Raw genomic sequence first — 22,511 nt, forward strand, 5'->3', positions numbered from 1 at the left:
GCAGATCCCGGTGGAGCGGGAGCCAAGGACAGGGAAGGGGCAGATCCCGGTGGAGCGGGAGCCAAGGACAGGGAAGGGGCAGATCCCGGTGGAGCGGGAGCCAAGGACAGGGAAGGGGCAGATCCCGGTGGAGCGGGAGCCAAGGACAGGGAAGGGGCAGATCCCGGTGGAGCGGGAGCCAAGGACAGGGAAGGGGCAGATCCCGGTGGAGCGGGAGCCAAGGACAGGGAAGGGGCAGATCCCGGTGGAGCGGGAGCCAAGGACAGGGAAGAAGGGACGGGACGGGGCCGGTGCCGGCGCCCCCTGGAGACGCCCCCTGGAGGCGCTCCCGGGGCCGCTCCCGGGGCCGCTCCCGGGGCCGCTCCCGGGGCCGCTCCCGGGGCCGCTCCCGGGGCCGCTCCCGGGGCCGCCAGCGCCGGGACCCGGGCACGCGGCCCCGCCGCTCGCTTCTCCCACATCATCTTTTTAGACGTGGGATGGTTTCTCGCTCTCGAATTTAGCCTGGGAAAGGTAGGAACGCCTTGCAAAGCAAACACTTGCTCTTGTGCCTCCGAGGTCGTGTTTGTTCGGGGACCCCTACCCAGACGAGGATTCCTCTTGCAATTGGCTCTGCAGGAAGCACTTCTCAAAGTAGTTACAAATTTCCTGTATTGTTTTGCATAACCTTTAATGTGTCCCAATCAAACCACTTTTAAAAGCCTTGTGCCCATTCAATGGAAAACTGACTCAGTGTATTTATTCTTTTGTGGTGGGTCAACACCAATGGTCCATACAAAATGCAACTCTCAGGTTTTTTTCCTGTATAAAATACATATATTTCTGTGCGTGCACACAGGGAGTTTTCTATCCAGAAAACTGCCCTACTGGGACCACATATGTCTTTGTAGGACTGTAGTTTAAATTAGTACATGTATTCATATACCTACAAGTTTGTATCCAATACTTTGTAATTATGAATGATGAATTTAGGAGTCCTTAAGTGTTACCCATATTCATTTTTTTCTGTAGCTTGGATGTTTTTGAAATATATAAATGCGTTAGACTGTAGACTATTTGCTTTTCTTATAAACTCAGCATGAAGTATCAAGTGTCCAAATAACTATGGGACAAGGAGACAACTGGTGTTTCTGAACAACACTTTTTAATATGACCTTGTTTCTTTGCCTTCAATTAATAGTTTTTTTTTTTTTCCCCCCTAAATAATTTCTATTATCAGTACTATGCCAGTGGTGTAGGCTAAAGGATGCAAGAGAATGCTTTGGGCTGCAGCCTCACGTGCTTGACACTGAAATTCATCTGCATTAATGCTTCTGAAAATAAAGAAATTGTTTCTTGTGTAGAACAACTGAGAACTCACATTGTCTCATACTCTGATATGCCTTGGTTTAATATGTTCTTAAGTGCTTTCAAGTGTTAAAGAAATTCTCTGATTTCTCTTTCAAACTTGTAGAGTCACACCCTTTTCAAGGGGTCATGAATGTGTCACCAAAGCCACGTAAATACACTGTCGTGGATTTTTCTATCCAGGAAAACAAAGTTATGACATAAAGTCCTTTAGAACTTTGTTTGTGTTTTGGGTTGGTTTTTTTTTTCTATGGGGGGTAAGCTAATTCTGTTTTGTTTTGTTTTTTTGCTTTAGCTAAAAAACTAGGAATTACTGATGTGCCAGCTGAGGTCGTTACTTTTATTTCCCATGCGACACAGAACAGATTAAGAACAGTGATAGAAAAAGTGACAGTGATAACCCAGCACCGAATGGAGTCATACAAAGTAAGTGTGCCCAGGAAGGGTTTGTGTTCCAGAGCGCCGTGGGGCCGGCAGTGCTCAGCACAGCAATGTTCTGGTTCATGCTGCAAAGCTTCCCTCAGCTGCAGGTTTGTCTGCTCAGCAAACAGAGAGTGGTGGGATGGTAGATCTGCCTGCCAGCTCGTCCTCCTCCTCTCTGACGGAACTTGTTGTAGAATTGTTTCTGTCTTTCTGTGGTAAAGTGTCTGGCATGAAGCATGTGCTAAGCTATTTCTGCTCGTGGACTGTGACTAAGACTTGGTTCTTGGTAGCTCCTTTTTTTGTCCAGGGTATGCATGAGTTGGATCAAAATTGCTTTGGTATTTAGGAATCTATAGTAACTTTTCTGGATGTGAGAAATACTAGTATTTTACAAAAACTGCCAATATATTCCCTAGCAACTAAAGAATTCAACTGTAAATTCTTCACTGTACTTAAACATGGTTTTCTCTTTAAAAAGAACATTTAAAGGTAAAATGCTACTCTGATTCTTTTGTTAGTGATTGTATTCCTGAAGAAGATTGAAACAATTTTGATATCTTAAACCAGGGGGAAATTTAAATAAGGATCTACAAACCAGTTTGAAATTCAAATGAATCACACATTTTTATTGATATGTTTGAAATGCCTTTTCCAGTAGAAGTAAGGTGCTTGTTAGATATTATAGTTGTTAAACTGGTGTCAAAGTAAGATGGCAATAGCTAGTTGTGTGTTGTCTTAAGCTGTGTTTAGATTTCTTAAGCATATATATATATACACACATTGAATAGCTCTGGTTTAGTTTGTTCCTTGGTTTTGTGGGGTACTTTTTTGTATTTCTGGAGTGGCAGTCTAGTCAAACAGCTCTGGACTGTGTCTTAGCCCACCTATTTCCCAAACCTGAGTCATGGTTGGACTAATTCTATGTGATATTTGCAAAAATGATCATCTCTGGGGTCTGTTACTATAATCAACATCATTGTGATAGAAAAACGGATTAAAAAATAAAGGCCACTCTTCCTGGTTATTACCTACACTTACATTTTTCATTGCAATTGATGTTTATATTCTACTGTATTGGATTAAAAGTAAAGTCTCCTTGTTTCTTTTCAGTATTCTTTATCAGCTTCAGAAGTGTTAAATCCCTCCTTCCTTCTCTCTAGGATGGTGTCTGAGAAAAAACCAGTTTGCTTAGTCCATATTAAGCCAAAGAAGCATTTAAAATAATGTCTTAAAAGATCCTTAGGAGAAAAATAGTGTTGTCTCTGATTGAATTGTAGCATTGTGATTGTATTCCATATTTTTCTTGGTTAATGTTCTTCTTTGATTTCGTAGCATTGTGGTCAGAAAGGAAAACACTAAAGTAGATAAATGGGATGCAAGTAATGTAACTTATTTTTCTGACTGACATTCTGAGTGTTCTTCATGTGGCTCATGCCATAAACTCTTCTGGTTGCTGTGTACTAGGAAAACTTGCATGCTCTTAGTTGTTATAAGCTTCTGTTTTGATGTAGTTACAGGCTTATTTTTAACTGAATTTTTAGCTTTAATGCTTTATAATGCTGCATCTTGAGAAAGTCTGTTACTAGTTCAAGGTTAGTACAAATGCAGGAATTACAGGTTATGAGCCTGGCTATAAAGTACATCTAGGATTATTCAGTAATAAAGTCAAGCATTTTAGATGTTTTCCATCATTAAGTCTGTTGGTTTTATTTTTTTAACTCTTTGATGTATGTGTTGCTGGCAAATCAATCCTTGCTTTTTAAAATTTGCTTAGATATTAATTAAATTATCAGATTCTCGCTTCATTATTAACCATAGGCTGGCTTCATTCCTGAGCCTAAAAAATAATAATTTTCTTTTTATTATTAGTACAATGGAAAGGTTTTAATGTGTAACACCTAGAGTCTTTAAGTGCATGCTCTTGATAAAAGTGCCTGTTTTTCTAAAGGCCTGTCCCTGTTTTACAGGATGATGAATGGTACGAACAAGCCACAGATGTCCGATCGCAGCTGAAGTTCTTTGAGCAGTTGGAGCGTTTAGAAAAGCAAAGGAAAGATGAACAAGAGAGGGAAATCTTGCTGAAGGCTGCTAAGGTATCACTTTTACTGTTTTTTTAACTACTTAACAATCCGTAGCCTTCAAACAGTTATTTAATTTTGTGATACCTGTTTCATAAACACATCTTGTTTCTTAAAACAAGAAAGGTACTGTTGTTGTGATATCACACCTTGTGGGTTGGGCTCTGGTCTGTGCTGACTCCAGACCCACCTGCCTGGGATGCCTCTGTGTTTTCAACCTACAGCTCTGAATTTGATGAGTTCTTGGGACTATAGGAGACAGTGGTTAGCACTCCCAAAATAATTCTGTGAAATAATTTTTACAATTGCCTTTGGAATTTAATGGATGCCAAGGGTTTCTGTGCCAGTGGAGAATCATGGCCTACACATCTCGTTTTTCAACAAATTCAATAAATTCTGATGGATTTTTTGGAGGCTTTTTAATTCTTAAGTTTTTAGACTTAGTTTTTAAACAGTTTTGTTCATTTGTTCATCTTCATTTAAATGTGTTCCAGTTGCTTCTCCATAACTGCATTATTTGATTGATTCATGCCTGTCTTCAGTTAACTGTCAGTACTTCAGGACTTGTTCCTTTCTAACTTTAATTCCAGAGACTGAGTGTTCATATGTGCAACAGAACAAACTCAGATAATATTGTTTCAAGAGCACATAGGTACAGATAAATCTCCTGCTTGTGACTGTAAATTTAATTATATATATCATATCTAATTGCAAATAAGTTTAGTTATCCCATTTTTAATTGTATTTGAATCTTCATTGAGTTATTTATTGTATATTCTGAAGAGATTACACAGAACAACTCAATGTTCCGTTGTAACACAGCCTCCTGATTTTATGCCATTAATGTTCACAATTTGAGAGATTTTTAAATAAATAAACCAAAACCTAGCCTTGCTTATTTAGAAATCTATTTGTCAGTTAAGCTACTTTAATCTGTCCTGTTTGTACTCTTAATTTATAATTGTTCACATTGTTAAATATTCCACAAATTTTTACACTACATAGATACTCTTTAAATGTTTTGACGAAAACATGTTTGCTGTTTTCATTCTTGATTCTTATTTATTAAAAATAAAGAAATGCTTATTTATTTTTTATCCTGTTTTCTGCATTCAGTGACTACATCTTGGTGAATCATTTTCTGTCTATCCTGCTGCTCATTAGTTATGTTGGTTGTTTCTGAAATGGACATTGAGAAAAATGCAGTACCTTATAGTCCTTAGTTCAGAAATGCTTCCCTGACTGCACAAAGGCTTATGCAGGCTGATGTGAGATTGGGTTAGAGGACCTCCTGGTGTTCCTTCCAACCTGAATTCCTTCATGAATTGATATTCTGTGGTTTGGGCAGGGTTTTTTTGTTGCTGTTTTAGTCTTGGATATTATGAAGTCCTGTGAAGTCTAAATATAGGAAATAAATACATGGTCATCAAGTTTGATTCCTACAGATTACAGAAAGAGCAAATTATAGAATTGTGCAACAAAGAAATGTAAAAGAATCCCCTGACTGATTTGAAGGAATTACCTTATGTATAAATCAGCTTCATAACCAGGAGACAGCTAGGAAGAAATATATGGTATACTAAAAAAAATACATGAAGGTGAAAATTAAATGAAGGTGTTAAAAGTCCAAAACCAGACCACAGAGTAGCCATGGAAGAGCAGTGCTGATTTATCAGTGTTAATGTTTAGAGAGAGAAGTTGAAGACACTGTGGACCCCTTGGGAGGTGCTTATGCAATGTTGTGATTTAAGTGTAAATGCCAGTTTGGAAGTGAACTTCCTTTGTTCAGCTGGTGCTCCCCAGTCTGTTCTGATGGAAGGATGGATGACCTATTGCAAGGCTTACATAGGATGTGGTTTGGCAAAATATGATCAGATTACAATTTTTTATTCTATACAATAGATTTTACATTATTTGTTGAGTTTTTTATTCTGAATTCCTATGTACTAATTCCTTACCCAGGATTTTGGTTTTCTCTGGTTTTTTTATGACTGAGCCTTGTTGTCTAAGGAGATGTCAGTCCTTGTGGGAAGGATGGAGTAATTGTAATGACACAGTAATTAAATGGACACAGTTAAAATCTGCCCCAGCTGCTTGGTGAAGTGGTACCCATCAGTACCCACTTCATGTCTGTCTGTGGCCTTGGTGATATTTGTGTCTGCAGAGGGGGGGGGAGATGCTTAAAACTGTCTCTGGAGACTCAAATATCCACCATGCAAAGGCGTTTTTCCCCCAGTCATGGCACCTTTGTCACCTTGACAGTGTTGTCTTTAAAATATAAAAATCTTTGGGGTTTAAAGTGAAATTTCTCTTTCTGTTTTCCCTGCTACAGATGCTTAAATCTAGAAATCATACTTATATTTATTTATAACTGCAACTTCCTAATGTGCCTTTTAGAGAAACAGTGTGATCTTTTATCCTGGAAGTGTTTTGACATGTTATTGTGCAGCATGTTTTTAACGTTACTGAGCAGAACCATTGTAGTGAAAGTTTCAAAGCTTCCTGCTAGTGGTGCCTCATCTACTGTCTCATATGGAAGAGCATAAACAGGTTGAACTTGCACAGTGAAAATTCTTTCTTAATTACTTTGGAGCTTTGTTAACAGCCAAAGTCCAGGTTTTGACAAAGAATAAGATTGTGAAGGAAATGTTTTGGGCATTGAAGCAGATGGTGTTAAATAATCTACTTAATAACAGGATAATCAATGGAGAAGGTAATAAAAAATGAAGGAATAGGTTGAAATCAAAGGGGGAGGCAGCATGAGCCTTCGGGAAGCCTTGAAACTGATTTGGTAATTTAGCATTACGGTTCAGTAAGGGGTTAAAAAAAAAAGTAAGTAATAGCCAACAAAAGTGTCAGGCATGCAGGTTTTTGTTGTTCTGGGTGGTGGATGGGTTTCTTTAGGAGGAGAAATGACAATATTTGACACAAGTGTTCTCGTTGATCTGCAATCATAATTTCAGTTGTTACATCAGGAAATGATTGCAAAATTTGTAAGCACTCAGATGGGCTTGATTTGGCTTCAGGAAATGTTTTTGGGAGAAGAAGCAACAAATCAGACGAGAAGGTAGAAGGAAAAAAAGAAGGAAAAAAATACAATTTTTGGCATTCTTAGAAAAGTTGCTGAAGTTAAAATTAGCTGTGAAGCTACATGAGTGTCTTTGAAACAAAGGAGCAGTATTATTTAGCTTGTTAAATGAGAGAATATTACAAAATCTTACATCCCAAACCTGGGAAATACTTGAGAAATAGAAACTTCATATCACAAGCTTAGGAGCATTGTGACAGATGTTCTCATTCCAGTGAGATATTTTGGGAGAAGACAAACTTGAAAGGAAAAACCATGCTATTCTCTAGTGGCAATGCAACATAGAATTTCTTTTACATAAAAAATCTAAAATTGAAACTACTACTGCGCTGTTTCAGGAGCCAGAATGACCTCCTGCACCTCAGGGATCCTGCATCATGTTCCACAGCATTCCAGAACTTTCCACACCATTTCAGAATATTCCACAACATTCCAAAATGTTCCACAACATTCCCATACCAGCCTTGAACATGTGGCCCAAAGCATTTCTCTAATTTACTTTCTAGTAATTATTTTTATTATAGAAGTGTTTAAAGGCATATTGGTCCCCAAACTGTGAGATCCAGTCACCTGCTGCTGCTGGAAGAGCTCCTGTCTCAAACACCCAGAAAATGTGATGTGTCAAAAGGGGAACCTGTACAGGGAGGGACTGAGCTGCCTTGGTTGTCACTGATTTTGGGTTTTCTTCCTGACATGAGCATCACAGGTGGGAAAAAAAATGGCACAAGGAGGGACCATCTTGTGTGTAAACATGTATGTAGAGCACAATCTCTTTAAAAGAAATATTTGGGAGAGTCAACTCTTGGCCCTGGTTTGTTTTGCCAGAAAGAGCCACTGGCTGTTGTTGCCAAGTGTGTGCAGAACCAGACATCCTCTGCATCGGCCTTTGGGGATGGTACAGGCAGTACTGAGGAGAGCTAAGGAGAGTCTTAAGGCTGCAGAAAGGTCAAAAGCCAGACTAAAATCACTGGAGGAATTTACCTTTACATTTGATATGGTGTGTCTCGTGGAGTTTCTAAAAAAAAAAGAAGATCCAACAAAAAAACAAACCCAAACCCAACAAAGCAGTGGTCTTATTATAGTAAATCTGTGTTCTTGCTGCTTTCATAGCTATTTCCAAAACCTGGAAAATGCAGGTGGTGTCTGTCAAGTTGAATGAAGTTCTGGTTCTGGGCTAATAATGGAAATATTTCTGGCAGCAGCAGGAGTAGGAGGTTGTAGCTGATTTGTTGTTGTTTTGTTGGGTTTATTTTTGAATTGTTTTTAGAGAGAGTGGTGACAGTAAAGAGTTACAGTATGGAGTTGTCCTGGCTCTCAGAAAATGAATGAATTGTACTTCTATGGTATAATCTATGATAAAGTGGATCACATTAAAATTAGTGTGTTAATTAATCTGCTCTAATTGGCTGAATGCATGTATATTTTATTATAAAATAAATGCTGAAATTTAATTTCCAATATATGCATTCAATTAGTCTGTTATTTTGAGTGTTATGTATTAGTAGCACAAGTCTTTCAAGTTCTGGGATCTTAGGTACAACTATTGCAAGAGTAAGATGTGTTCTGTAAAAGGAAAATTCACATAAGTAAATGGAAAATTACGTTTAGACTTGTTTGTAAAGTTAATTAGCATTTATGGATGATAGTGATTTTTATAGTGCTATAGGCTGAAGGGCTTTTTTATTGGAGAGATCATTGAAATTTGGTGCTGCAGATTTCCTTCCACACGTGTGCTGTGATGACTTGAAGGGGCTGCTCCCTGAGTCTGAGATGAGTTCAGTTGTCATTCCAATTAAATCCTTTCCCTTTCTTCTGAGAGCAGTGAATTCAGTGCAGCCTCCTGTCTGCATGTGCACTTGGAACTCACTTCTGATGAGAGGAGAGCAAAATGGGAATTACTGTGTTGAGATAATTTTCTGAATTTTTAGGCATTTGTTACTGCAATTTTAATGATTTTAATATAAATCATTTTTCAGACCTGCGCTTTTGCATTCCACCTCACCATGATCGTAACACTGAGCAGCGTTTTACCCTCAGCTATGATGCTTTTAACTTTCACTTTTTATTAACAAAGCTAATGTGAAAGCAAAGTGTTTCATGTTGCCAATTTAATTTCTTTAATTAAAAGTGAAAGTTATAAGCTGGTACAGCCGTGGGTGAAGTTCTAATGTCATCAATGGGGAAAAATAGGTTTAAAATTGAAACTGTTGGCACAGCAGTGGCTCTCAATAGTACAGCACCTGCAGTTGTGACTCCTTATTTAATGAAAAAAAAATGAATTTGAGGTATTAAAGACCCCGAGTGTTTATATTGGTAAGGGGCAGTAGTGCCTTAGCTGGGGTCAGATGTAGCTAAATGCAGGAGAGACCCTGTGAGACATTTCCCAACACAGGTGTAACAAGCCAAGACTTCAAAATCCTTACAAATCCAAACAGAAAACTTCTTTTTGTTAGTGGATCAAAAATTTAGCACCAGTGCAACTTTAACGTTAATAATCAAGCAAAGTATTGAATGATTATGATAATAAAACACAACAGAAGTATTATTAGTCTGTCCATCTGCACAGATGCAGAGTGTGCTCCAATTTAAAAAAAATGGTGCATGTATTTAAGTATTATGTGGGTTATAGATATCCTTATAAGTTTTAAGATACTCTTGCTTTCTAATTTCAGACAATTCTATGAGATCTGCAATACCCTTAAAACTACACTGTTCCATGTGTAATTGGATGTCTCTTTTTGTGGCCTCCTGCCTTAACACAAGCCAGGGGAAGAGCTGAGGTTTGGAACATTAGGGAGTTTGCTGACATGTAAATGAAGCCCCTTATTTCTGTTGTTTTGAATACACACATTTAACATACACTGCTTTTCATACTTTGGAAGTCCAATATTTCCATAGACCTAATGTGATCTATGCAGTTTTCAGTTTCCAGATAAAGAGCTCTCTAACACAAAGCACGTTAGTTCTTCACAATTAAAATCTGTCTGGTCTAATAAAAATAGCTGGTGTTTGGGAGAGGTGTTAACAAACCTGGTTTGCTGAATATGTTCTCAGTAGGAGACAGCATTTAATGCATTTAAAAGTATGTTATCTGCTTAGGATCAGTCCTGGATTTCTTTAAAATTACTATGGGAAGCTTGCTTACTTCTAAAGGTGTTTATTCATCAACGGGAAAATCCATTACATAAATGCAGCCTGCTTTATTTACAGATCTAGACACGATGAACAGGGAGTGGAAGGCAAAGGAATTGTGATAAACTCCTTCAAAGTATTTGATTTGGTGGGTTCTCTGATTAGTGGGTGTTCTCAAAGCTTTAGAGGAAGGAGACACTGGTGCATTAAAAGATTTTGGAAAAGCATGTTTCACAAAACAGGTGAAGTGCTGCATATTAAGATTAGGATATTAGAAAGGAGAAAGGAAGAGAAAACACAAAATATGAATTAACTTGAAGAAAAAAGTTAAACTGCAATTTAAAAAAGCTAGGAATGATTAGTCAGGAGCTTGACAAAAGTAAGTGTAAAATACTAAAATGATTGCTTGGTGATGGTGACATGTTGATGCCTTGATGGGCGATGTAGAAAAGCACTACAAGAGCTATGCAGCAGCAAAATTGTGCAAACTCTTCAGAGGAAGGGAAAGATGTTCACGTGTGGAGTGGAGTGTAAAGGGAATCCAGTGACATTTCTAAAGCTTATTTAGGCACCTCTCTTAAGCTTGACATTTGCATTTGCTTATATTTGCTTTAATCTGTGTTGCATGAGCATTGGTGAAGCCTTTTATAATTATATTAGATCATGAAGTGAAGAATTAATGAAATTGTTGATGTTTATACTTGTCCTTTAATACATTTTAGCCTCCATATGCTGCTGATTTTATTTCTGAAGCTTACTGACATGGTAATCAGCAGGAAAGTATTTTAGTCTTAAAAGTCTGCTTTTAAAAAAATCTGTTAAAATTTATCTGAACTCAAAACGAAATTAAATTCCTTAAATTTTTTAGTAGTAATGATACATCCAGTGTAAAGTTGGAATTCTGCTTGTTTGAAACAAGAACTAGCCTGGATTCTTTGGAAAGGCTATTTGGCATGGACTCAAGCAATAACTACAAATCATTGCATTATTCTAAATGTTAAAGTAGTTCTATCTTCACCTTCAATCTGGGTTATATATGGAACTTCACCTGGTATTTTAGATCTTCATTTTTGAAACAAGGTTACTGTATCTGATATTGTTCAGGAGCTGAGTACCTGTTTTCACCTCTTCAATCCTTTTTATCATTTATTTATTGTGAACAAGCTGGAGATTTACACAGAGCAGATGATTTGCTTTTGCATGTTGCAGTTATCCTGAACTCCAGATCTACTTTAATTTGGTCAGTTTGGGGACATTGTAAGAAAAATGAAAGCAACAGATGCAAAGTAACATTGCAATTTCCTGGGCTCCAGAAGTGAAGGAAAAACTCTGAAAGTGCTACAGAGTAAAGTCCCCCAAGAAAAAGCCTCAACTTTTAAATGTGTTACTTTACTCTGTAGCACTTTCAGAGTTTTTCCTTCACTTCTGGAGCCCAGGAAATTGCAATGTTACTTTGCATCTGTTGCTTTAATTTTTCTTACAATGTCCCCAAACACAATGTACATCTGGTGTGTTTTCCAGGATTCTATCATTTCCTTGTAGAAAGTTAGTAACAATATTAGAAGTCTCAGCTGGATTCTCCTAGGACACTCTGCTTTCTCCTAAAGCTGACGTGCTTTTAACTTGTACTTTGCATTTGGCAAATGTTTCAGCTTCATACAGTAGTATAACAATACTTTATGTTTCTGTACTGCTTTCACTGTGAGATTCACAAGGCAATAGAAGTTCATTGTACATTTATAAATTTATCATCAAAACCCATGCAAGGGCTAAATATGCTTTTCCGTGTGTAATTCTGGAGAAGGTGAGGCTCCAATGGTTGAACTGTCACTGCAAAATGGCAGCAAGGACCTTGTTCAGCTCAGTTCATAAATACTGACCTGAGCCTATCTCCTAGAAAAGCGGGTTTTGTTAGTTTGGTTTTTAACCTAATAGGTATAAATATAATCAAGTTCTTAGTAATTGCTGTGCTGATTAGAAACCCGGCTCTCCGGCAGACCCACATATTTCATGAAATACCTTTTTGTCCTTTGAACATTAACTAGGTCAGATTATCTACATTTTTCTTTTTGTCTGACCACAGCAGTTAGAAGGAACCTCAGCCTGTGTTAAGGTGGAGTTTCTTCCTTGGCTGGCACAACTACAACACGAGAGCCTGATTTGGTCATTGGCTATCTCAGATTTTGATTTGTCATTCCTTTGCTGCAGACACTGTCCTGTCCAACAACCTCTTGTGCCAACAGACACAAAAGCACTTATAGATGGTGTTGGAAGGTGAAGCTGATGTGCACAGTGGAAGAGTTAAGCACATCTAAAAATCTCATTGTTTGATGTCACCATGTGTTACCAGCACTGTTTTATATGTGTGCTATAGTAGCTGAAAAAAAACCAGTCCCAGTTCAGAAAAAACCAACCAAACCCACAAAAAACTCACAAAAACTAACAGGAGAAAAGATAGGGAATTCTGTGCCATTGGTGCCCTGTCTGCCAAATCACAGCCAAGGCACTCTCCAGGCCCTTTTAAGTGTAAGCCCTTAAAACCTGTCTGACTTTGGTTTTCTTAACGGATTTTTGGCTTCTGACCAGAATATGGTGTGAAAAATTTAAACACCAGAAAAAAATCTGAGACTATGTAAGTTCGCAAACTAATACTCTTTCTAGTTTCAGGTCTGCCTTCAGCATAGCAATAACCAGAGAATGGATAGATAGGAGAGGGCACAGGTATTCCTTTAGGAGTTGTGTAAGTGGTATCACTTTAAATCTCAAAGAAATACTGAAGTAGAACTACTTCATCTCTCAGGCGTCAGGAACAACAGTTTTCCACAGGTGTCACAAGTTTTATTGCAGCTTCTTACAACTTTTTATGCAACCTTTGCTGAATGCTGACCTATCACATGTTTGTAAAAGTATAATGTATTATCTGCCTCCTGGATTTTGAATTCCATCAGTCTGAAAATGTGAAGTGAGCACAGATATAAAGATTTACCTTTTGGGAGGGCAACTTTACAATGGTTTTCTCCACGTTCTCTACCAAGAGCTAAATACAAGCTTAGTTGCAAACAGTAAATTTTAAAATATGTGACTGTAAGGACATAAATTAAAAATTTAAGATAACTGGAAAGGGTGTCACTTCTGCTCTTGGATGCTTGAATTTGTTTGTATTAAATAATTGAAATTTAAACCTGTATGGAAACTTTCACATTGACAAAAACATGATTGGGTTGGTTTTTTTGGTTTTGTTTTGTTTTTTAATTCGAATCTAGACTACGTCTCATTTACGACTGAACATTTAACAGTCTTTTGGGTGGGGCTCATGGGTTTGAAATTGCACTTCTATCAATTTAAGTGTCCCATGTTTGATACCTTGTATCCTGTTCCTATTTCTTTGCTATTTTTTAACTTACTGCAACAGATGAGGGGTTCTTAAACCATCTGTTAACCTTTTCTCCCCATTTTTTTTAAACATGTAGAGTCGCTCAAGGCAAGAAGACCCAGAGCAAGCTAGACTGAAACAAAAAGCAAAGGAGGTAAGCAGAGCTAGAGATCATTACACTTGACATTTCAAGGCTTGAACATATTAATTTTTTATGCCTTGCTACTTGTATATCGTTAATAAAAATCTGACTAAAAACTTTTTAGGATGTATTTGTTGCTTTGCCTTTGATCTTAATGTTTGCAAACTAATACATTAATACATGTGAAGCCTAAGGAGATTTTATAAGAGAATATTTCCATACATTACATTTTCATTTCCATTTTAGGTAGCTGTAGCTTTTGTTGGGTTGTTGATGACAGCAGCTCTAGATTTTGGTGGAAAATGTATGCCTTTGTCTTTTTGTGAAATGTCACTTTCTTATTTTGTTCTGGTAACATTCTTTCAAGTAATGTAATTGCCAATCATTTTCTCTACCCTGTGATTCAGTGGACTATTTACTCATTTGTCTAAATTACAATAATCTAAAAAATATCAAATAATTTCTGATGAAGTTGTGATATGTTACTCTAAGAGTACCTTAATTTGCTATAAATGAGTGACTGTCCTTTGCTTAAGGCATCTCATGGTTTAGGATTGGGTTGCAATTTAAATCAGTTAGAAAGATTAAAATATCCATCAGTTGAAAGCAATTTCAGCAAAATGATGCCATTCCTTTCAGGCAGCTTGTTTGGATATACACATTAGCAGGTAATAATTATGCACTGGTAAGATGTACAGAAAAATGCATATAGCAAGTTCTTTTGTATTGACCTGTTCTTCCTGTTTCGTTTCCCTCTTGGCAGTATTCTGTAGTCCCGTTAGCTACACAGACTTTATATGTATAACAGTCCAAAAAATCCAAATACATGGATGAGTTTTGTCTTCATTTCATTATGTGATTGTGTAGTAAGACTTGATGAAATGAATTCTTGTAAACATTAGACCAGGCCTTAGTGTTTCCAGAGCTGGATTTGTCAAGCAAGCATTGAAATGAAATAGAGTAATCAAGTTATTTGGCAGGAAAAGAGGCAGGATTTTAATAGTACTTGGGTTTTGTATGTAGCCAGTGTATGCAAAGGAAGAATCCAGATTTTTGAGAGTAATTGATGGCAGGCAGAAAGGGCTGTTGGGCTGAGAACTGAAGCTGCCGTGCTGCTGGAAGTGAACAGAGCTGGGGTTAAATGCATTGCTGCTGCATCGGTGCTGGCTTTCCTGGGGATTCTTTCTCGGCCATTGGAAACCTGAGGACGTGAAAATAAAAGACAGGGATAGTAAACCCACACTTTCCAGTAGTCAGAGCGAGACAGCTGTTCTTTGCTAGCGGCGAGACAGCCCCGCGCTGCCGCAGGGCCGCGGTGTGGCCGGGCCGGCCCTGGCTGCGCGGAGCGCTGCGGCCCCTGCGGGCCGGGCAGCGCCGGCGCTGAGCGCGGTCACCTCTAACGCTGGGCAGCGGGTTACGCGTGGGTAGAGCACACTGGTGTGAGGCTGAACGCTGGGCTTTGGGTGAGGCAGTGCAGAAGGAGCTCCTCAGCCTGAGTGCTGCACCCTCTGCGTTTGGTCGCTGGCCCTGCCTGCTCTCCCGGCCATCTCAGGAAAGCGCATCAATTGCTGGCACCACGCCTCTCTCTGAAGTTGAATTTCATTCTGCATGTTTGAAACCGTAAGAAATGTCTCTGGTTTTAGTGATCAGGGTTCTAAAGCTCTAAAGACTTTAACTTAAAATATTGAAATTTAGTCAGTAAAAACATTTTCTTTTGCAAAGGGGAGTGTGGCGTGGTACTGACAAGATGATGTTTTAATATTGTTGGTATTTTTTTCTGTGTTGGATACTGGATATATGCTGATGTCTCAAATGATATTGGCACTGCCAAAATAAAAAAATAACCCATTTTATAGTATAACAGGTTGGTTAGAAAAACTGTCTTTGGCATAACTTTGTCATTTGAAATTAAAAGTTTTGAATCAATACCAACAAAAATGTAAAAAATTTCAAAACTTCACTGCCAGCTGGGCTACTCTTAATGTGCTTATCACCCATAGCTCAGAGAGAAAGTGTGTTTCTTCTAGGTTTTGTATAAGCTAATGAATAAAATACTGTCAGCTTCAATAATAAGCTGGATTTGAAGCTGTGATTCCTTGATTTCTGTGTCTTGAATATTGCCTGAAGACCTTTGTTGAATATTGTTGAAGACCTGACATTCTTGTGGGCTATAGTAAAGTGGCCATTAGGTAGTGTTTTAAAAAGCACAAAGAGGGCACCTAAGAAACCTGCAGCTCTTCTAGCTTGTGTTGCTTGTTTAATGATGTGATTGTCAGATAGCTTGTTTTTTCATCCCAGCAAAACAGCTGATAATATTATTATGTTCTGAAAATACTTGTTTCAGACTTCAGTCAGTTTGAACAGTGACACTACTGACAAAAGTCAGAGGGAGAAAGTGAAGTACCAAAAGAAGTCATTCAAAGTCTTAAAGAAAGTCTTCTAAATCTTTCCTTAAAAGGAAAGAACTATTCAAAACATTGAAAGAACTCTAGAAAGTGCTGTCTTGGAATGCAAAATAAAGGTACCAGTACAAGGATAATAGGATGAAGAGGAAAGAAAGAAGACTAGCAAAGGGTATTTGTTCCAAAACATTCTCCTTCATGCATATTTTGAAGACTTCATTCTGTAATGCTCTGTTTTCCTTCCTAATTTAAGAAGAAAAAAAGATTAGCTCAATTTCTTTCATAGAATGTCTACCAGTAGAAAGTTTGCTTCTTGCTTCTTAGTGTCATGAAGACAATGTAAGTGGAATCCTTTGAACACATTTTAAAATTATTTGGTTAGGTGAAGATAATGTTTTTTCTCTGTAATTCCATCTTGATCCATTTATTAGCCAGTCTTCAAACCACTCTGCATATTGCTTAAACCAAATTGACATAAATCAAGTTTAAACTGCATTTAAATACTTACCCAAACAAAGGGAAGGGTCATCTACACATGGTCTTATTGCAGAGCCAGGTTTCATTCACACCCAGACTATCACTGTTTTTGTTAAGTCAGTGCAAACCCACTCTGATTTCAGTGTGAGTCACTTATTTTGCTTTTGTATTAACCTGTTTCAAATGGACTTGAGTGAAAGCAGTAGCAGAATATGCCTGTGGAGGATTATATTGCTCAAAACTCTCCATTTGCTTTCACGCTTCTAAGTTGGGGCAGCCTTTTTTCAGTGGACAGCATATGATTGTTTGGTAAGTCTATTTAATAAGCTACTGAAAAATATTTTCCATTGAGACTATTTCAGGGAAAAATGATGCTTTTCAGCTATTACTTATTGCATTGCTTTGCAACATAAATTCTGAAATGTTTGACTTGGTACAAATTAATGTGACAAATAGCATCATTTGTGAGCAGTGTCTGTTTTGTTGGAAATTATATAGCTTTCCTACTTATTTTTTCTAATTAATGGTTTGAATTAACTTTTTAATTAATTTTTGTAATTAATAATAAGCAGGGAATACCCTGCATAAGTAGGGTATCATAAGGAGTGGAGTTTTCCATTTTAGACAACACATAGTTAAATTTTTTCAGACTGCTGTTTTAGAGAGTGATTAGAAAATCAATGGAACTATAAGTTTTACTAAACTAACTGTGATAAGCTTCAATGAACAAAGCATGACTAAAGCTTTTAAAATCAAGTTTTAGGAAATGCACTGATTTATGTAGTCTGAAAGTCACAAATGTAAGTTAAAGAAATTATGAGTTCTCTAATTTCCATTAAAAGGCTTCATTAAATAGAGCATAAAACAGGCCATATAACTGATAGCAGGAATAGATCAAGATTAGGAATATCTGAGTCAACACCCAGTAATTAATAATAGAAATGGTGTAAGGAAAGGCAGGCAAGGTAAGATCCTCAACATCCTTTCTGTCAGGGATATTCTACAGATCAGGGTCTGTTGCCTAAAAAATGTTTTAATTTAAAAGTTAAGTAGCTGAGCTTCATCCTGAAAGATTAACTTGGTTCAAATTTTTGTGTCGTCACCAACCAAGAATATTGCATAATAATGAAAACTTAAACCAGACACCATAAATGTCTGGGCATGTATCCAGGCCCTAGATCAGGTTAGATAACACTCAGTGGAATCTGTTCTCAGGTGTGCTCATCAGCCATGAAAGGGAAGTCTCTGGCCTGTTGATACTCATACCAGGAGCCTTGGGATGCTAGGGAAGGCACAAGACAGCCCTTCGTGTGCCCTTGTCAGCAGAGCTGGCCCAGCTTCCTGGGGATGGATCAGGTCCTTTATCATGATGAAAGGGGCTTGTGAGTGCTACCCTGGCCAGGAGCTTTGGGAGTGCTCAGTTCTTGTGGAAGCAGAGCAGACACAGGCTTTCCCATCTCCCAGAAGGAGCTGTGTCCAGGGCAGCCTTGTGGTAACCATGGCCTTGGGTGCTGCCATCCCCCACATCTGCAGTGTCCTCTGGAACAAGAGCCTTGTTGGGCTGAGATTGACTTTTTGAACTGGGAATTTTCTGAATTATATGCAGTAAACTACGTGGACTGTTAGCAGTTGGAGTTCTAGAGGAAGCTGTAGGATCCTTCTCTTTAAAACAATGAAATATGTACCTCATATGATGTATATGTTACGTGGTTCTAACATTGCCTTAGAGGTTTTAAATCCCCCAGAAGAACTTACAGCAGAATTACTGAAACTTATAGCATCATATACTTAGGGATTACAATAGGAAAACAGTTTTACACTAAATAATTTCTTGTCAGCACACTAGTATTTATGTATCAACTCAGTAGGAGTGGTTTCTTACAACTATTTAAATGATAGTTTACTGAAGTTATCATAATTACTGAAAATGAAAAGCAAATGAAAATTGTTTTGTTTGGAAAGTTAATTTATTCACCTTTTCACCAAAGCCGAAGTCCTTAAAGATTGTACTACTAATGTAGTGTCTCAGTGATGAGAAGTCTAAGTAAGTTTTCTATTTTGTCATGCCTGACATAAAAATATTGATTCAAAAGCAACACTCTTATCTTAAACTGGTTTCTTATAACACAGTCCACTGAGAAATAGGGCACTTGAATGGGAATAAATTTAAATTTTCACTTAGCTCTCTAACCCATCTGAGTGTCAGTAGGTCAAAAGAAGGAAAAGCTGTGAATGTGATGCCTGAAGTAATGACGAAGCAGTGTTTCAGCAACACTGATTCCTCAGAACAGAGTTATTTCATGAATAGTTTTCTGCATCAGGCTACCAGTGCTACAGCTGTGATGCAGAAGGAATGTGTGCATTTTTGTCAATACATGTAGAAAGTCAGATAACAGTCACTTTTTCATACTTTCTCTGTACCACAGGTCTGCTGTTTGTACCCAGAAAAATGCTTTGACCATTCCTGCCCAGTTTAAGCTCATGCAGCACTGCCCTGGATTTGGTTTTAGAGTACAAGGTTTTTCTGAAGTTATAAAGTTTTTGCAATGACCTAAAATGTTAGTAATTAAACTTGCATCTCAAGAGGAGTGGTCCTATCTGACCAGTCAGAATACTCTCCTGGACATCCTGCTGCATTATCAAATCTACTGCTTGTGTTAGCTGTGTTTTTTTCCTTTCAGCAGCTATTACTTTAGATGCATAAGTATATTACGATAACAGTCCCAAATTCTGATGACTGAAGTTGGTTATAAAACTTACAGTCAAGGCCAGAAGAGGAATGGCATTACATTTGCTGCTGAGGAAACAAGATAATCTATAACCAGTAATAAGTTTATTGCATATGGATTTGGTGTGTAGGTCTTCCAGATTTCCTGTGTTTCCAAGGATGAGGTACTGCCCTGTAATGAATTCTACAAGTCCTGAAGATCTTTGGTCAATAGCAATCTTACTATTCAGTAGAATTTCTTGCATATATCTTTGTAAAATTGAAGCTGATGAAAATTCCAGCCTGTTCTCCTGGGCTTTGAGCAGAAGTTGTGGCAAGGTGTCTGACTGAAGTTGAAGCGTGGTGTCACCCTTGCTGTACAGAGAGTCAGAAACTGGATAATTGACAGAAAAATGCCAGGAGATCAGCGGAATGACCATGGTATCTTCCAGCTGAGTCAAATTATTTATTCCTGCCTAGGTAAAATGTATATTAATTAGAGCTGAGTCAAGGGCTGGGGGTTTTTTTGTCTTTTCTCTAACCCAAGCTTGACCCAAGCTTACCTTATTAGTCTACCAGAAATCTAAATTAAATCCAGTGCTGTCCAACATAATAATTCCCTTCTACAAAATCAATTTGGTGGCATTCCGTAATGATGCATTATTCCAGCATACACATACTGCCCAGCTCTTGTTTAGTTAACATGAATGCTTATTTTTCATGACTGATGAAAACTGTTGGGTTTAGCATTCTTAAAGGGAAATGCTGGTTTACTGATAGATGAGCTAAATACACAGCCATTGTTAAGTAACAAGCTATTTTTATACCCCCATCTTTATAGTATAAAGTAGGAACACTCCTTTGTCTTTGTTTATGCTTGCTACCGAGAAAACAAATTCTTAGAACTTGGTTTACACCAATGTGAGTGTGAGAAGGATCCATGTATTGCATCCCTGATTTGTTCCCCACGCAGGGCTGTGTCAGATCTGTGAGGCTTTGTATGGGAGGTGTTTTATTATCAGGACAAATGAGGTTGCATAGCTTGGAGAGCAGGGGCTTATGCAAAACAAAATGGGACAGTGAGTATGGGATTGTTCAGCCTGGAGAAAAGAAGCTTCAGGTTGGCCTAGTTGTGACCTTCCAGTACCTGGAAGAGCTGACAGGAAAGATGGAGAGACTATTGACAAGGGCCAGGAGCAACAGGACAAGGGGGAATGGTTTCACACTGACAGAGAGTAGGTTTAGATTAGGTATTAGTAAAAAACTCTCCCCTGTGAGGGTGGGGAGGCCCTGGCACAGGTTGCCCAGAGAAGCTGGGGCTGCCCCATCCCTGGAAGTGTCCAAGGCAAGGTTGGACAGGGCTTGGAGCAACCTGGGATAGTGGAAGGTGTCCTGCCCATTGAATGAGAGGATCTTTAAGTTCCCTTCCAAGCCAAACCATTCTGGGGCTCTGTGGGTATAACAAGAGAAAGGAACAAGAAAGCAAGCTGTCTAGTCAAGCATTGTTCCTTGTTTAGCTGATGTCTCAGGGAGTATTTGAAAGGTATCAGCCTTCAAATTAACCCAGCAGCAGTGTAATTTTCTTAGATTTTGTATGATAAGTGTATTTGTCCTGGTGCAATCTGCTGTTCAAGACTAAAGCAGCTATTCATAACCAATGAAATACAGTGATTTTCTTGCCTTGTTACCAAAAGGGTTCCCATTTAGTGCTCTGAGAATGGGGGGCATGAAACGACCAAGAGCTGTATAAACCCGTAAAAGTTGGTTTTTCTTTTTGTGATTATTTCTTGTTTTCTCACATTCCCTAACAAAATTTTAAGTAACTGTGTACTCTCAATTTTCAAGTAAAACTAGTGAGGAGGACTCAAGACTCATTTTCAAAACAGAGTTTAGTTCTGGTGTGAAATATATCTGGGTTGTGTTTGAACAGTTCCAAAAGAACAATACCTGTTACAAAGTCTGCTCTACCTAATGGATTTCGTTGTTTTAAAGCAGAAAGGTGGTAGGGAAGGAGTTGTCTCTGTCACCTTCCAGAGCACACACACACGATGGAGTCCTGCCTAACACAAGGTTGTTGCAACATGTAGCCTCCCGTTATACAGCAATAGGGCTGCTTAAAGGTGAATTTCCAGAACTTGGGTTTAGAATGGTAAAAGCTTTTTGCAAAGAATTTCTGAAGCTGCATGTGACTTTGCCTTTCTGAATTTCACCAAAATACTCCAGCAGGAACTTCCTCTTGTAAAATGAATTTTTTCAGATCTCCTGTAGTTTTCCTTCCATGTCTGTAGTAATAACCAGTGCTACTGCTTTTTTTGATTTTGAACAAGTGGAGGGTGGCAGCCCTGTTTTTAATCCCTTTTGGACTTGGTGGAGAGATAAGGGAGCTATTCTTTTCCATGTATGGTGTGTAAGATTTGTGATATGGGTGGTTTGAGTTTGCCTGTCTTGGGTACTGACAATTGCATCCAGAGGTTCCAGAAGAAGCAGTGAGGAATGCATTCAATGGTACTTCCTTTTCTGAAAGATTTTTTTTTTCAATTTTATATATCTAAATATAAACACACATCTATCTCTCTCTCCCCCCTCTGTCTATATATAAATATATATATCAGATCAGTTTGTGCAAGGGAGAGGTCAAGACTGAATTTCTAGTTCTCCTTTTGCTTCAGTGGTGTTCTGTCTAAATATGGGTCTTCCTCAGGTAAAAACAACCTTGTTAAACACAATTTATCACACTGGCATAGACGGGGGAAAAAAGAAGAAAATTCTTTGGGAGCAAGCTGTGAATGTGGAAAAATCACATAACTGTTTTATCGGAACGCTGCAACAGATTTACTTTCCTGCTGATTTGGCTGACTAACAGCACTTTAGAATATGATTGCCTGTTTAATAAGTAGAGGGCAGCAAATGTCAGCTGTGTCTGCTTGTCAGAAACTGAGGAGGTTGCTTGGACAACAACATAAATTATTATTTAGATTATTTGGTCCCGTAGTTAAGCCTGCTGTACTCTATAGCAGCTTGTGAGGGGAGGTCAAGGTGTATTTAGGCTTCAGCCTGCAGGGCAAGTTTTCCCGCATCCCCTCTATGCGCATTGGTTTCTTACTCCAAAACAAACCTGAATGAGGGCTTTAATTCTGCTGCTGTGCTAACGTGTTTGTAAGCCCTGTTTGGCAGCCTCGAGCGCCCGAGGCAGCCACAGCTGCCAGCTTTCATCTGCCCCCAGATCCTCCGGGCGCTCGCGTCACATGCGCTGCCCCGAGGGGATGGAGGCGAAGCGCCCGGCTCCTGTGTGTCCCTGCCCGCTCGGGCTGGGGCTGCACATCCCGGCTCCTGTGTGTCCCTGCC

General features: G+C 38.6%; 1 protein-coding gene across 1 annotated transcript in view; it reads left to right on the forward strand.

The window, feature by feature from the left end:
• The window catches only part of LOC121664398 (transcription initiation factor TFIID subunit 4-like), a 144,824-nt gene that overhangs the window by 61,625 nt on the left and 60,688 nt on the right, over positions 1–22,511 (forward strand). The window contains exons 11-13 of the mRNA XM_042027681.1: positions 1,640–1,770; positions 3,735–3,860; positions 13,536–13,592. Of these exons, the coding sequence (XP_041883615.1) occupies positions 1,640–1,770; positions 3,735–3,860; positions 13,536–13,592 (314 nt within the window). The remainder of the gene's footprint in view (positions 1–1,639; positions 1,771–3,734; positions 3,861–13,535; positions 13,593–22,511) is intronic.

This window comes from Corvus kubaryi, unplaced genomic scaffold (assembly GCF_017639235.1).
Source record: "Corvus kubaryi isolate FWS band 111438036 unplaced genomic scaffold, C.kubaryi_AGA036_p1.0 37300, whole genome shotgun sequence".
Lineage (NCBI taxonomy): Eukaryota > Metazoa > Chordata > Aves > Passeriformes > Corvidae > Corvus > Corvus kubaryi.